At 41.7% G+C, this 13,712-nt stretch overlaps 4 protein-coding genes across 11 annotated transcripts in view; 2 read left to right on the top strand and 2 right to left on the bottom strand.

Moving 5' to 3' along the window:
- LOC125976829 (band 4.1-like protein 1) overlaps positions 1 to 932 on the bottom strand; it is a 28,375-nt gene extending 27,443 nt beyond the window's left edge. For 3 of the 4 annotated variants that reach the window (XM_049732759.2, XM_049732760.2, XM_068652324.1), the window contains exons 1-2: positions 894 to 912; positions 537 to 666 (exon numbers count right to left, since the gene is read on the bottom strand). The gene's annotated coding sequence lies outside the window, so the exon portion shown is untranslated. Of the gene's footprint in view, positions 1 to 536; positions 667 to 893 lie in introns of all 4 variants that reach the window. The other variant, XM_049732756.2, reaches the window with a different exon arrangement.
- Positions 933 to 2,830: 1,898 nt separating this feature from the next.
- Positions 2,831 to 7,184, top strand: LOC125976831 (bactericidal permeability-increasing protein). Of its 2 annotated transcripts, XM_049732762.1 has the most exons (16): positions 2,831 to 2,990; positions 3,852 to 3,964; positions 4,037 to 4,151; positions 4,226 to 4,357; positions 4,432 to 4,587; positions 4,674 to 4,737; positions 5,015 to 5,075; positions 5,163 to 5,251; positions 5,322 to 5,498; positions 5,592 to 5,651; positions 5,738 to 5,905; positions 6,142 to 6,209; positions 6,315 to 6,357; positions 6,446 to 6,509; positions 6,639 to 6,715; positions 6,799 to 7,184. In XM_049732762.1, coding segments are annotated over exons 1-16 (1,431 nt in total). In that variant the 5' UTR covers positions 2,831 to 2,988; the 3' UTR covers positions 6,841 to 7,184. The 2 variants fall into 2 exon arrangements, with proteins under 2 accessions (XP_049588719.1, XP_068508426.1); XM_068652325.1 differs by lacking the exon at positions 2,831 to 2,990.
- cdk5rap1 (CDK5 regulatory subunit associated protein 1) lies at positions 7,126 to 11,235 on the bottom strand. The gene is given in 14 exon segments (XM_068652326.1): positions 7,126 to 7,482; positions 7,485 to 7,527; positions 7,745 to 7,885; positions 8,316 to 8,465; positions 8,547 to 8,677; positions 9,113 to 9,168; positions 9,242 to 9,339; positions 9,402 to 9,632; positions 9,712 to 9,832; positions 9,902 to 10,112; positions 10,290 to 10,390; positions 10,486 to 10,520; positions 10,590 to 10,693; positions 10,771 to 11,235. Coding segments are annotated over 14 exon segments (1,758 nt in total). The 5' UTR covers positions 11,054 to 11,235; the 3' UTR covers positions 7,126 to 7,429.
- Positions 11,236 to 11,963: 728 nt separating this feature from the next.
- On the top strand, positions 11,964 to 13,691 carry ghrh (growth hormone releasing hormone). 4 transcript variants are annotated; one of them, XM_049732598.1, is made up of 6 exons: positions 11,964 to 12,084; positions 12,184 to 12,367; positions 12,571 to 12,669; positions 13,095 to 13,199; positions 13,295 to 13,419; positions 13,492 to 13,691. In XM_049732598.1, exons 2-5 carry the CDS (start codon positions 12,288 to 12,290, stop codon positions 13,410 to 13,412), a joined length of 402 nt encoding a protein of 133 aa, XP_049588555.1. In that variant the 5' UTR covers positions 11,964 to 12,084; positions 12,184 to 12,287; the 3' UTR covers positions 13,413 to 13,419; positions 13,492 to 13,691. The 4 variants fall into 4 exon arrangements, with proteins under 4 accessions (XP_049588555.1, XP_049588557.1, XP_049588558.1 ...); XM_049732600.1 differs by having other exon boundaries at positions 11,964 to 12,080; positions 13,492 to 13,690; XM_049732601.1 differs by having other exon boundaries at positions 11,970 to 12,080; positions 12,260 to 12,367.
- Positions 13,692 to 13,712: the final 21 nt, after the last annotated feature.

Here is a 13,712-nt window from a genome sequence, read left to right as displayed (position 1 = left end):
TGCAATTTGTCCACACTACACTGCTTGCATGTCCCAGCAGTGCGTGAGGGTGTGTGTGTGTCATTAAAAGTGGGTGTGTTTGACAGGCTTAGACACACACTGAAGCAGCTGATTGGAGAAGCTGCATGCAACAACGAAGCCGAGAGCGAACAGTGCGCTCACAGAGAGCAGAGTGGACCTTGCAAAATTCCGATCGCCCTCATGATGATGTCAACACAATTCGGGGCTCACAAAGGCGTTCCAATTGGAGCCTTCTTGCCACTACGTCGCAGCACCATTCCCACGATGTCATTCATCCTCCAGTAGAGGTCGGTAAACAAGCAACGCCAAAGTCCACACACGTTATTAGGTAATTACCAAAAGCACTCGAGCCCTTTTTTTTCTCCACGGCATCATAAAAGCCGAAGCGCAACATCACAATTGTTGATTGAATATAAACTAACAACTCGTTTGAGGAAGATATTTCACGCAAGCAAGACGGAATTTATGACGACATGCACGCATTGAAGAAGCAAAATAATCCTAATTCAACATACCTTGTTTAAAACGACATCCAGAAGGAGGGCAGAGTGGGTGAAGTGAGTCCTTGGCGTTTATTCCTCCGGGATAACAAAAAGAAAGGAAGGGAGCGTGTATGCGTGCCTGCGTGTTTTGCCGGTGAAAAGCCTAATGAGAGAGAGAGAGAGAGAGAGAGAGAGAGAGAGAGAGAGAGAGAGAGAGAGAGAGAGAGAGAGAGAGAGAACGCGGAGGAGGAGAGGAAAAGAGGGAGGGACACTGTCAGATGCAGGCAGGAGGCAAAACGACGCATGCATTCAGTTTGTGAGTTGAGCGGAATGCATAACACACACACACACACACACACACACACGCACACACTAACAGCAAGAACTCACATTTAGATCCCGGTGCAAACAATGCAGTATCATCCCGGTGCATGAATGTGCCAACAGTTGCGCACCGATGAATGGCAAGGGATGATGTTGCATTGTATTTAAATTTGTCTCGCCTCTTGGTTTGAAATGAAATATTTTTAAAAGGCCAACATTACATCAGAAGGACCGCTGTCATTTCGCGCTATGTCGTCAGAACATTCCCCTTGATTGCGTCACCAAGTCAAACAGTACAACCTTCAGTGCTTTGCCCTTCTCAACATAAGTCATTGGGGGCACAAAAAGCCACTGCTAGCACAGTCCTCTTTTGCTGGATGGTTTGGGGCAATAAAGAGGCCACTCGGTGATGACAAGTACACATTTTGTGCAGATAAGACAGTTGCCAGGTGCTGGTTTTGGGTGCAGAAAATCTGTGAGCCGATCGACCAAGTAGTGACGTTGGCTATGGCCAGGTGGCGCTGTCGGCCGTGGCATATGTTTGAGAGTTTGACAGCAATAAATGAATGAATACATAAATAATTTAACCTCTGTTGTCTTCAAGGTGCGCATCTCGTCCTTCAACAACGTACTGATTTGCTGTGATTTTTTTTCCCCAGTAAGATAGATGAAGATTTGGCTTATGCCGTCCTTGCAAATTTGGCATAGGTTGCCAAAATCTAATAAGCACAACTTCACCACAGGCCTTCTCCTGTTCCAGAAAGTTCTCATTCATTCTGAAAGTTGAATCCCAACTTGTCATGATGTCATGAATAAATGAAGGAATGTTCAGAATTGACTGATTCTTGTTTGTGTGTCCAGCTACGGATTCCCAGTGCTTTTGGAAAGACGTCAGCAGCATCCTGTCCCTTTCCCGTCTGGTGCTTTTTGTCCTTCCCCAGCTATCTGGTGACCCAGACTGGGCTATTTCCTTTTTTCCATTTGTTCTACCATCACATGAACTTTCCTCTGGTGGTGGAATGCACTGTGGCTAAAACATGAACTGTGCTAGCTACCATTTTTAATTATAAAAACGAAAAAAATTAAAGTTCCGCATGTTAGCTCTGACGAGGGCAACCCAGCTCCCACACAGCTGCACAGGAAACCTACCATGACATCCTGAACCAAGGGACCTTTTTTCTTGGCACTCATCTGTCTAAGACATCAACAACTGTTTCTACGGACCTTTGCAAAATCAGAGACACCACCATCAATGTCAAAAAGTTGGTGAATATTTCTACTGTGGTGTAAAGTGATGCCATCAGGCACTGAGATGATTGACACCTCACTGCTTTCAGTGGCAAGTCATTAAGGACAAATTCTTCAATCAAATCAACACATCTAATTAATTTTCAGTGGAATTAATTCAATTTCAGTGGAAGGATAAAACATTCATGTCCTCAAAGTTCAAAGATTTAACGATCCGATTGACCATTATTATTCTAGCCCCAAGAAATTACAATAGTTGTGTCTGTGTCGACCTCTAGCGGCAGATACAGTTGAAGCACCCATTTTAAATGGCTGTTTTGAACAGACGCGTTTGTGGTCGGTTGATGTAAATGAAGCATTGTGTTGCAGGTCGCCTATGCCGAACATCATCATCTCTAATAGGCAAATGCAGATGTTGCAGGTTTGCAGCTTCAGGTTTGAGATCAACTTGGGGCCTGCCATGAATTTGTACGCTTTGCCTCTAGAGGTCATTGTCACACTACGTGTATATTTGCCACCAAAAAATCTCAAGTACCCTACACTGACTGAACAGTGAATTAAATACAACTACTTCAGATATTGTATGGATGGAGCCTTCATTAGTGACTGACTAAATCATATCAGTCATACCAACATGGACATTGTTTTTTACATTATTGCGACATGAGTGCCTTGTGCAACGACTGGAAAATACTTCATTGAGATTCACTGGAGTCATGTCTGAAAATGTCACAACTCTGTAAAAAAACAACGTGTGTCATTGTTTGCTTCACATGGGTTATTCCGCCTTGTTAAGTCCAGTTCCTGATTTAATGAGAGAATTAAAGGCATGTGCTAAGGTCCTCCCACTGTCAGTCTTGTTGGAAGGTCGACAGAGCAGGAGGAACCGAGCATCTGAGTTACCAGCTACTTCATGTAAGTGTGAGCTCTGACGGCTTCATATTTGTACCCTGGTATTGGAGTATGAATACATACCGCTTGAATTATTTCATGATGCAATAGCATGCACAAATTATGATATTTTGTATCATATTGTAACTTGTAATCGCTTGAACTCGCTTCCTCCAAAATATTGTCGCTGTTTAGGTTTTTGCTCCCTTTTGTCTGTTTCAAAATGGATAGATGTAGCCTTTAATCTGAATTTACTAAGTAATTTAGTGCCAGGCCGCTGACTAAGTTAATTGGCGTCATGTGGTTTCAGTCAGACATGATGACTGTGACTTTTGTTTCTCAAGGATTTTTCGTTCAAGTGGTCCTTCTACAGACACAAACAACAATGTTTTTTGTAGAGACTGAATTTTGGTTTTGAATCTTATTTAAAAAAGTATATTTATACTGAAGTGGCTGCTGATTGATGCAAACGTTTGATTTAATGTCGCCGATCGTAATATAATTAGAGCCTACAAAAGGGAAGGGCTGGTTCATTGTTTGCTCACTGATAGTTTACCTCACTCTACCTTTTTCGCAAGAACCACGCTGCCCTTTTGAGTAATTTTCAAGTGGAGAAATCAATCATCACCCTGCAAGAGACTATGTATTGTGAGAAAGTGAACAGGTTTTGGGGGGGTCACCTCTTTGTGTAAACAGATAATAGTGGAGCTAAGCACGAAAGTTTGCACAACCTTGAAAAGTTTCAACACCCGAAGGGAATGTGGAAAGTTTCATCGAGTTGCGGAAAGGTGGAAAGTTTTGACAGAGTTAATAATTCTAGTCAACAAATCATACGATCCAAATAAATTGTCCACCCTAACACCATCTGTTGTTTTCCTCCAACAGGTCAAATAACATGCTGCTGGGGTGGGGGCTATTGTTGGTCACCTTCAGTCATCTGACCTCAAGCGCCAGTCCTGGTGTAAAAGTCAGACTGACAAATAATGGCATCGAATACGGTAAGGATTGAAGATGAAACAAAAAGGCTGATAAAGCAGCAAGTTTTCTTATCTGCCATTCTTCTTCTACAGGCAGACAACTGGGGATGGCTTCCATCCAGAAGAAACTCCAAAGCATAACAATTCCAGATATTTCCGGGAAAGAGAGAGTGTCCGTCGTCGGCAAGGTCCAATACAGTCTGACCAAGTAAGACAATCAACTGATCTGATCCAGATCGTCTGTATTAGTTTGGACCAAGGGTCACATGTAATTCCCCCTAGTATGCGAACGGTGGCTGTGGGACTACCTTCCTCTTCTGTGGATCTGGTGCCCGGTACCGGCATCAAACTCTCCATCGGTAACGCCTTCATCAGTATTAAGGGAAACTGGAGGGTCAAATTCCGCAGAATACTGTGAGTAAGCCAAGATGTGTGGCGTACACAAAACACTTGTTTGGCCTATTGCAGCATCTTGTTTGTCTTCACAGGAGGGACAGTGGTTCCTTTGATTTGAGTGTGAGTGGACTGTCCATCAGCACGGTTTTGGCAGTCCAAAGTGATGCAATGGGGCGACCTCAAGTCAGTAACGTCCAGTGTACAGCTACTGTTGGCAGCGTGAATGTCAAATTCCACGGTGGAGCCAGGTAAAAAGAAAAAAAAACCTCGGCAGCAGAGCAAGAAGTCATACATGAGGCTTGTCTCATTCATAATGGCCTCTTTGTTATTTCAGCTGGCTGTACAATCTTTTCCGAAAGTTCATTAATAAGGCATTGCGCGATACGCTACAAAAAAAGGTGAGCACTACACTTTTTTTTCTAATATATTACCAATAGGAAGTTTATTTAAGTGCAGCGAATGCCGTTATATAAACGATGAATTATTTCTAGTAGTATAATAAATTCAAATGTTCTGAGATTAGGGAACAAAAACACTAAACCAACTTCTGCTTCCTCAGACTAACCTTTCTTCCTTTTAATTTATTTTCATTGAAAGCCTTGGTTGCCCTACCTTATTGTGTTACTTCTGTTAATTGCACACAATTGAATGCGACTCATACTCTGACCTTTTCAGATCTGCCCCCTGGTGGTTGACGCTGTGTCTGATTTGAACCCTCAGTTGAGAACGCTCAATGGTAAACGTCGCCATTCATATGTGTGAACTGAATTACAATGAAAAAGACACTTGTACAGGTTTCAAGTCATTTTTCTCTGTCCTGCAGTCTTAGCCAAAGTGGACAAGGCTGCAGAAATTGACTATTCAATGGTCGGCGCACCTACAATCACAAACTCATTAAATTTGGGCTTGAAGGTAAAACCGCATGACCGAAATTGTTTTTACAGACGAGTTTACATATTCATCCTCCCTTTCTGGCGTTTAGGGGGAGTTCTACAATATCGAGAAGCATCAGGAAGCTCCGTTCCCCACCACCGTCTTCTCTCTGCCACCCGGGAACAACAAAATGTTGTACTTGGGCTTGTCTGCCTTCACCGCCAACTCTGCGGCTTTTGTCTACAACACAGCCGGAACCCTGAGCTTGTACATTACTGATGATATGGTGAGCCCGGCCGACCGCAAGGTTTTCATTTCAAATGTGTCCACTTTCCTGCCTTCCCGTTGATCTGTAACTATTGTCTCTCCATTGCCGCAGATCCCGAGCATCTCCCCAATCAGGCTCAACACAAGAACATTTGGCTTTTTCATCCCCCAGGTGACGGCACGAACAGTCAATCTTACAAAATGATGAACTTGGAAGGGGGTAGTGATTTATCAATAAATATTGCTTTGAACTTTCAGATTGCCAAAGCTTTCCCGGGTTTGCTGATGAAATTGCTCGTAAAGACGGTGAAAAATCCCGTCGTCACGTTGGAGCCCAATAACGCGACTATTCAAGCCACCGGCACGGTGACGGCCTACGCAATCCAACCCAACGAAACTCTCTCGCCGCTATTCGTCCTTAATTTGGTGCGTACTTTTGGTTACGATAGCCTATTACATTCATCTTTGGTTATTCATTCAGCCAATTTTCATGTTGGACCTTGATGAATATTACAGTTCTCTTTTTAAATTAAAAGTGAATTAATTGAAACATAAAGTAGCTCATAGAGTCATCGTAAATTACTAGTCAACAGTTTCCACAACTAAATTTGATGCTTTCTAATCCAAAACTTTCTTCACTTGAAATAATTGTTCCCTTGCAGGACACCAGTGTCAGCGCCCGAGTGTCTGTTAGTGGCATGAGGATAAATGGAAATGTCACCCTGAACAAGTGAGTTCCAAAAAAATAAAAAACTTTGTTCGAAGAGAAAATGGTAGGGCCAATAGTTCCTCATGAGGACAAACATCACAGTGTCATTTTGCCTCATTTGCACAGAATTGATCTGACCTTGGGGACAAGTTATGTCGGAGACTTTCGGGTAAGAGCGGATGGAATTCAGATGCAAATGACATTTTTTTTTTAGACTCTGTAGCAGTGAGAGGAACTAAACTGAACTTATGATACAGGTCAGCTCTCTTGACAACATCCTGAGCACGGTCCTCAAATTGGTTGTCATACCCCAAGTCAACAGTAAGTGGTTACCACACAAGATTTGTTCCCATCTTTTTTCAACATATGCACTGTAGAAATAATTTTTTTTATGTACTATATGTGTATTATCTTGTCAACTAATCTAAAAACGTATGCCATGCTCCACAGTTCAACTTAGAAAAGGATACCCGCTCCCCACCTTTGGAAAGATGAAACTTGTCAATACTGAGCTTCAGGTCCTACAGGTCAGAAAGATTGACATTTTCGAAAAATCGATCACTAAATCATCATCCTTGGTATTTTTAACGTTTGTCTATTTTCCCTGTAGGACTTCCTGTTAATTGGGACAGATGTTCAGTTTACGGCGTGATGAGAGCGGGCACCCAAATATTTTTTCCCCCTACGTCTATGGAGGAACAATAACAGCAAACGTTAAATCTAAATGACTCCGAGCTACAACTCATCTCCAGCCTGCAAATCAAATCAATATTATTATTCAACATTTGTTCCAATTTCTCTTTGTCAAAGTTAATTACTGCACGTTTTCTTTGCTTTGCAAATGAAATGTAAATGAGGGATGTGTTGGGTTTTTTTTCCCTTCAGCATTGTGTCATCAAAACAGCGTGCGGGACAGTCTGTGCCTCTCACATGGGAATCGTCTTTGTTGTATTTTAATAACATGCTAAATAAATCACAAATAAAATGTGACAAGAAGCTCAGAGCCATTCAATCGCCATCTGCACAATTTTAGAAACGTAATTATTTATACTCAAATCTAGACACTTCAACACATTTACCATAGTTTGGTAAATTTGTTCATTTTAGTAACATTGCAGGCTCAACATTGACACAGTGATCCAAAGTGACAAAGATGGTTGAAATACCTTTGCAAAAAAGACGATACTTTGACATAATGTCAGTCAAGGGCACATGATCGACATGGATGGCGAGGCAAATGTTCATCGTATTAATTGCTGCGCTGAAGTGCTGACTGGGTCGAGGGACGTCTGTGACACAAGGCCTGACCTCGCAAACTCTGCGAGCTGGCTGACGTGATCTGCAGAAGCAAAAAGAGAGACGTCACTGATGATTTCAAATCATTTCAACCCGAGCTCCCTTGGTGTCTCAAACAACCGAGCAATGTTGTGTATACTCCAAACATAACTTTTTGGAATTACAGCCAAAACAGTTTCATTGCACCAGTGAAGAAATCTAAAGTAAAGGTCCCCAAAAGAGGAGAGAAGTGATCATAAGGGCACCAGCGCAAATCCCACCTCCACTAAAACGTAGTCTCCAGCGTTGACTGCAGCCGTGTTGGACTCTGCAGGACCAACAGCAACATCCTCTCGGGGGAAGTTCACTCTCATATTGCCATCCGTTCGCCCACAGAGCTCCTTGGCAGATCTCTTACTCTCCTGCAGAAAAAAAAGAAAATAAAAGGTGCCATGAGCATTGTTGCTCGCCAAGGTTATGCTAACCCAGTACAACATGTGCACCTTGCGCTGAGAGTGAGCTTTGTTTGTACACATCACAAATCAATTTATACATTTCCACAAACATCTGCGGGCTTTGCAAATGAAAAAAAGATGGGCTTGCTTTCAATGTGATTCTAATGTGGTACGAATATGAAAAACTTGCAATGATTGCAGTCTGCACAAAGCAATTACTGAGAAGCAGTCGGGACGATAACAACAGTGGAGACAAAATAATGCCAAGATATTAAAAGCTCACACTTTTCCTTGGCAAACTCGATGGTTGCCATTGCTACATTGAACAAGTTAAAAAACACTGAGTGTTTGGCAGCCACACTACGTCTTATGCAAGGACCCTGAGTGCAGTACTGACCCCCTCCACCAGGACTAGTTGTGTGCTGCCAATAAGAGTGGCGTTGAGCCTGGCAGCTTCCTGTCTAAACACGCTGATGCACTCCTGCAGTCTGCGTTGTTTCACGTCCGCTGGCACGTCATCTTCAAGGTTGTGGAATGCATGTGTTTTCTAGATTGGTCAACAAAAAGGCAGAAGTCTAAGAAATGATGATATAGGACGTGAGTCACGGCATTTTTGCGACTTACTCACTTTTCTCATACTATAGGCAAAAAGGAACCCGATGTTGTAGCCTACTTCTCTGATGAGGGACAAGGTCTGCTGGTGATCCTCTTCTGTCTCGCCACAAAAGCCCGAGATGAAGTCACTGCTGAGACTTACGTCTTACACAAACACACAGGCACAATAATAAGATGAAGTGGGGGGAAGAAAAAAAAGATAGAACATACAAAAAAATATGTAATCAAAGTCTCCAGTGTGGTTTTATAGACCCTCAATGGCTGCACTTGCACAATCTAAAGATAGTGAATACAAGAGAGCCAATCAAATGTTATTTGTTTATTATGCTCGGTTCCGATGAATGCTATTACACAGTCACTAATGGATCGGAAATAGTTCTTAGTGGATTTTACGACCATATCTACAATATGTTCCTCATACTGGGCCAATTTGGGCACCAGGGCAAAAAAATAACCAAGAATAAGAGGATGCGCCGGTTCCGTATTTGCTTGAGTACAATTTTGTGAAGAGAGTCAGCCACCCTGAGTAGCACTCAGGAAATATTGTGCCACATAAATACTGTCCTAAGTGCAGCCTACCTTGAATGATAGTCCTGATGTTCTGTACCAATTCAAGGTATGACTCTCTTGTGTACCTGGAATTTGGGTTTGAAAGATCAGTTGCAAGAACGAGTGATAGAGAAACCGCAGAGATCGTTGCTCACTTACCCACGGCGCATGGCTTTCAAGACTTGACTGCTTCCGCTCTGAGCCGGAAGATGGATTTGTTTGCAAATGTTTTTTCTCTCCGCGATCAGATGCAGGACCTACAGACGCGCGCATGCAGTTTATTTAATGTTTATTTATCTATCAACAAATGTTCCTGTACCTCGTCAGGAAAGTCTTTCGGATGGGGTGATGTGAATCTGATCCTCATGTTGGGATCCACCTGTGACACTCTATCCAGCAAGTCGGAGAAACGCATACCTCCCAGTTTTGGGCGGTACACAGTCTTAAATCCGCGGCTCAGCTTGGTCGGAATCGCACCCCAGAACTGTTCTTCAGAAGCGTCTCTGTAGCTGTTCACATTCTGACCGAGCAATGTCACTTCCTTCACTCCCTGGAAAAAAAAAAAGTTGACATTGATCAAGTGAATCCATATTTGCTAGTCAGTTTGATTTGAACATTTTCTAACTGGCCTGGTCGGAGAGGATGCGGACTTCCTCAAGAATGGAGCTGGCAGGTCGACTCCTTTCGCGGCCCCGGGTGAAGGGAACGATGCAATAGCTGCACATGTTGTCACAACCCCGCATGATGGACCTGCGCCACATCATTTGAGCTTATCATGTAAAGAAACCAAAAGAGCACTGGTCCTCTTGATGAACCTACACAAAGGCACTGTGTCCCTGAGGAGTGTGGTGGACAGGCATGATGTCAGCATAGGTCTCCTCTAATGAAAGCAGCACATTGCTCGCCTGTTGACCTCCCTCGGCCACCGTCAACAGGCGGGGAAGATCCCGGTAGGCGTCAGGCCCAGCAAGGACATCAACAAGCTTCTCTCGTTCCAAAAGCTTCGTCTTCAGTCTCTCTGCCATGCAACCTTGTTGGACACGCACGCAAACTTCATTGAAAAAGGCTCTGATTGTTAATTCATATCACATTTCCTCTTATTTAATAGGATATATTGGATTAGCCAGTATTTTGCATACCATTACCTTTCCAAATAATAAAAATTAATAATGTAGGTGTAGATTAATATAATAAATAACCACATTACCTAAGATGCCGATTTTCATTGGTGTTCGACTCTTTTGGCGCCTATTCTTCATGGCGGTCAATTCTTGTAATCTGTTCCAGATTGTTTGTTCGGCTTTTTCTCTGTTACACAAAATTGAAGTTGAATTATTTGACCACAAAGATAGCATTCATTTACTAACATGTCTAGAAATTGTGACATTTTTTATGGTATGTACCTGATAGAGCAAGTTACAAGAAGTACCACATCTGCCTGCAGATAAAGACAGAACAGACTGAAACAAATTATTAAGTGGTGTTAAAAATCAAGAATGAATCATACCTCGCGTAGTTGTGCCGTGCGTTGATATCCATTCCGCTGTAGTATGGACCAAGCAATATCTGTGTCATTTACATTCATTTGACATCCGTAGGTTTCAAAATAGACTGCAATAAAACAAAACAACACATTGATTTACATCTCTCCCTAAATCGTCCAAAGTAAAGTGGAGATTTCATTTTACCCTTTCGTGAATTCCCCAGCTCCAAGTCAGCAGAATGATATTTGTGTTCGTATTCCACATCATTGTCTAAAGTCGTTTTTTTATTACCAGTAAGTCCTCGGATGAAATCGTGCAAATTTGGACCTGAGGATATTTCAGTCTTAAAATGATCCGATCTTCTTTGCTTTTCACGTACACTAATTACACTGCTGTTTGATTTACAGCACAATCTGACTTGCAAACACCTGACAGGTATCCGACATTTGGGAGAGAACAGTTGAGTTAAATTCCAAAGTTGTTTCATGTTTAGTTGGTTACCTTACTAGCTATGCTCATTTCACCAAATGCAAGCCCGATCGGTCAATGGTGGGCTGTTAACAACAATGCAGAAATAAACATTGCAGATAGTCTCTTGCAGCCTGGAATGTCATGTCGGGTAAATGTTTCCCCCTGCAGTCCGTCTTCAATTGCGGTCCGTCGAGTGAAGTAACAATGCGGCTTGATTTCCGTCGCGAGAAGTGGAGCCACCGGCGGCCATCTTGCGTTGCCAACTGCTAAGATTGCCTAACTTGAATGCATTGATTTCTCAGCGCCTTCACGATGTGCACATTTAATAAAATTGCATTTTTATTAATTGTGATCAATCAAATAGTAGCGCTACTGTTTTTCTTCCTAATTTTGCACTGGAGAAAATACAAAAAAAGGTGTTCTTTTTTTTTTTTTTTACAATTTCAGGGGTACGTTTTCAAAATGCTATTTAAAAATAAAAATAAATCGTTTTCACTGTATTTCAGCAAGAATTTGTAGTTGACACACATAAACTGATGTAGTGGCCTAGATCTGGCCCGGCCTTGAGTTTAATACCTGTCACAGACATGGTGGCATAATTTTTAATACATCTGCTATACTACACATATACCAACTATTTTTTTTTCACTGCAATTTCATTTTAACTAAGGTAACTAACAACAAATTAAATGTGTACTGTATGACTAAACACTGGTCTGGTGTCAACGTTGCCTTTCACCATAACCAATGTCAAATATTTGCATCAATCGTAACAGGTCAACTCTAGTTTATATAGCTTTCGATTTTTTTAAACTGTGACAATGAGAGCCTGAGAGAGCAAGCGTGTAAAGTCAAGAAGGGGGAGTGAGCATCTCTGATCATGTGGGAGTGACTGGGAGGTTGACTATAAACTGACCATGGATGCAGGAGAACCCATTCCCTTCGGTGTTGCAGTATTTTGTGGCAGTGAGAGATAATGAGGGTGCGTAGCAAAGTATAAAGAGGAACAGCAAGAACTCTACGGAACTACACACTAAATCAAGGTAGGTGAGTGAAAGCCCTTTCAATTACAATACAATTTCTGCTTTGATCATCTTGAACATGCAAAGTTTATTTTTCCTTTGCCCTGTACATTTCACATTGCAGAGAAGTTGCTCTTGGAGGAGAAGTGGGGATCCAGCATTTTTTCTAATTTCATTTCTGCTGCTGCCATTCCCTTTAGTGGTCTATTCTTCTACAGGACAACCATTATGATGGAGAAAACTGCATTGCTGCTCTTTTATTGCCTCTTCATGTCAGTATCGGGATCCCCACTATACCCGTCCATCAGGTAAGCGTTACCAAGCTCATCTCCCTAATATTGGACAGTGTCATTGTTAAAGTAATTTGAAATTCCTTTCATTTCTTTTTGGAATATTAAAAGAATGTTAGGATTTCTTCTGTGACATTGTGAATGAAAAAATGTACCGTAAAATAAAATGTTAGGAATACAGTTGAATACATCACTATAAATATTTGATTGGCATTTCTCAGGTTTGGCCAGAGGGACACATCCATCCTGATGACATCTTCTGCCAAGAATCCAGAGCAGATAGAAAATACAAGTTCTGCCCAAGAGAGAACAGACTTGCGGTCAGCACCACACTCGCCTCTGAAGTATTAGAAGAGTGAGGTGGATTGATTTGTGATCATTTGCTGTAGATGGAAAATGTTTGAGTTTTATAAATATAAGAAAACAGCAGTTTAGCTTTCAATTCAATTTTTTTTATTCTAAAAAAATATACTGCCATTTACATTTGAGCTGCATCTATTGTTTATTTAAACACACTTGCACTGATGTAAATTTGGAAAAGACAATATTTTAAAGCGGTAATCTATTTTGTGCAGTTCAAAGGTCAGGACTGTAAGTGCATGACCAAATCATTCTACAAGCTAGCTTCGTAACAATGATTTAAAGAAAATGTATTATTTCAGGAGTGCATACGAAACTGTTATCACTTTGTCTTCTCAATATCCAAGAAGTCACACTCACTTTGAGAGCTATTTCATAATTTCAGCTTGGGCCGCCATGCTGATGCCATCTTTACAAATAGCTACAGGAAAGTGTTGGGCCAAATATCTGCTAGGAAGTTTCTTCAGACCATCATGGGCAAACGTCTCGGGTAAGTTAACCTTCAAAGCACAACAAGAGGATATTATTGCGTCATCGTATGACTGTGAGACAATGAAAGCCGAATCACTAGCATTCTTTTTCTAGTGACGAAAGTGCGAGCTATATGAAACGCCAGTCGGATATCTATGAAGGAACGTACAAAGAAGATCTGACGTCAATTCAGAGCAATCAGAGATACAGAGGACTCGATGAAATGCCATGAGGCTCAGGTAAACAGTTGTGATGCTGCACAGGAAAGGGCGTGTTAGAATTGCTCTGACTCAACTCTTTGTTCGCTGCAGAGAGGAGAGGACACAAACTGGAAGAAGCATGTATGAAGAACCATTTTAGTTTTGTTTTGTGCCCTGAGACTTTTCTACTTTGCTCAATAAAGGTTGCAAAACACCTAATTGTCATGATTATACTGCCTTCAAAGTCAAATTTAATGAAACTGAATAAACCAACAACACTAAGTCAAACATTTCCTTGCCTCCTAGTTCCAGATGCATGTGGACGATGTGAA

The sequence above is a fragment of the Syngnathus scovelli genome, chromosome 11 (assembly GCF_024217435.2).
Source record: "Syngnathus scovelli strain Florida chromosome 11, RoL_Ssco_1.2, whole genome shotgun sequence".
In the NCBI taxonomy this organism is placed as follows: Eukaryota; Metazoa; Chordata; class Actinopteri; order Syngnathiformes; family Syngnathidae; genus Syngnathus; species Syngnathus scovelli.
The sequence above is the reverse complement of the archived record's forward strand: the minus strand, read 5'-3'. Positions and strand labels throughout refer to the sequence as shown.

Coding starts and splice junctions, on each gene's coding strand:
- LOC125976831 (XM_049732762.1), top strand. Junction 3,965..4,036: donor AAATAATGGCATCGAATACG/GTAAGGATTGAA, acceptor CTTCTTCTACAG/GCAGACAACTGGGGATGGCT. Junction 6,716..6,798: donor CTGAGCTTCAGGTCCTACAG/GTCAGAAAGATT, acceptor TTTTCCCTGTAG/GACTTCCTGTTAATTGGGAC.
- ghrh (XM_049732598.1), top strand. CDS start 12,288: ATGATGGAGAAAACTGCATTGCTGCTCTTTTATTGCCTCTTCATGTCA. Junction 12,670..13,094: donor CAAGAGAGAACAGACTTGCG/GTCAGCACCACA, acceptor TCATAATTTCAG/CTTGGGCCGCCATGCTGATG. Junction 13,200..13,294: donor ATCATGGGCAAACGTCTCGG/GTAAGTTAACCT, acceptor TTCTTTTTCTAG/TGACGAAAGTGCGAGCTATA.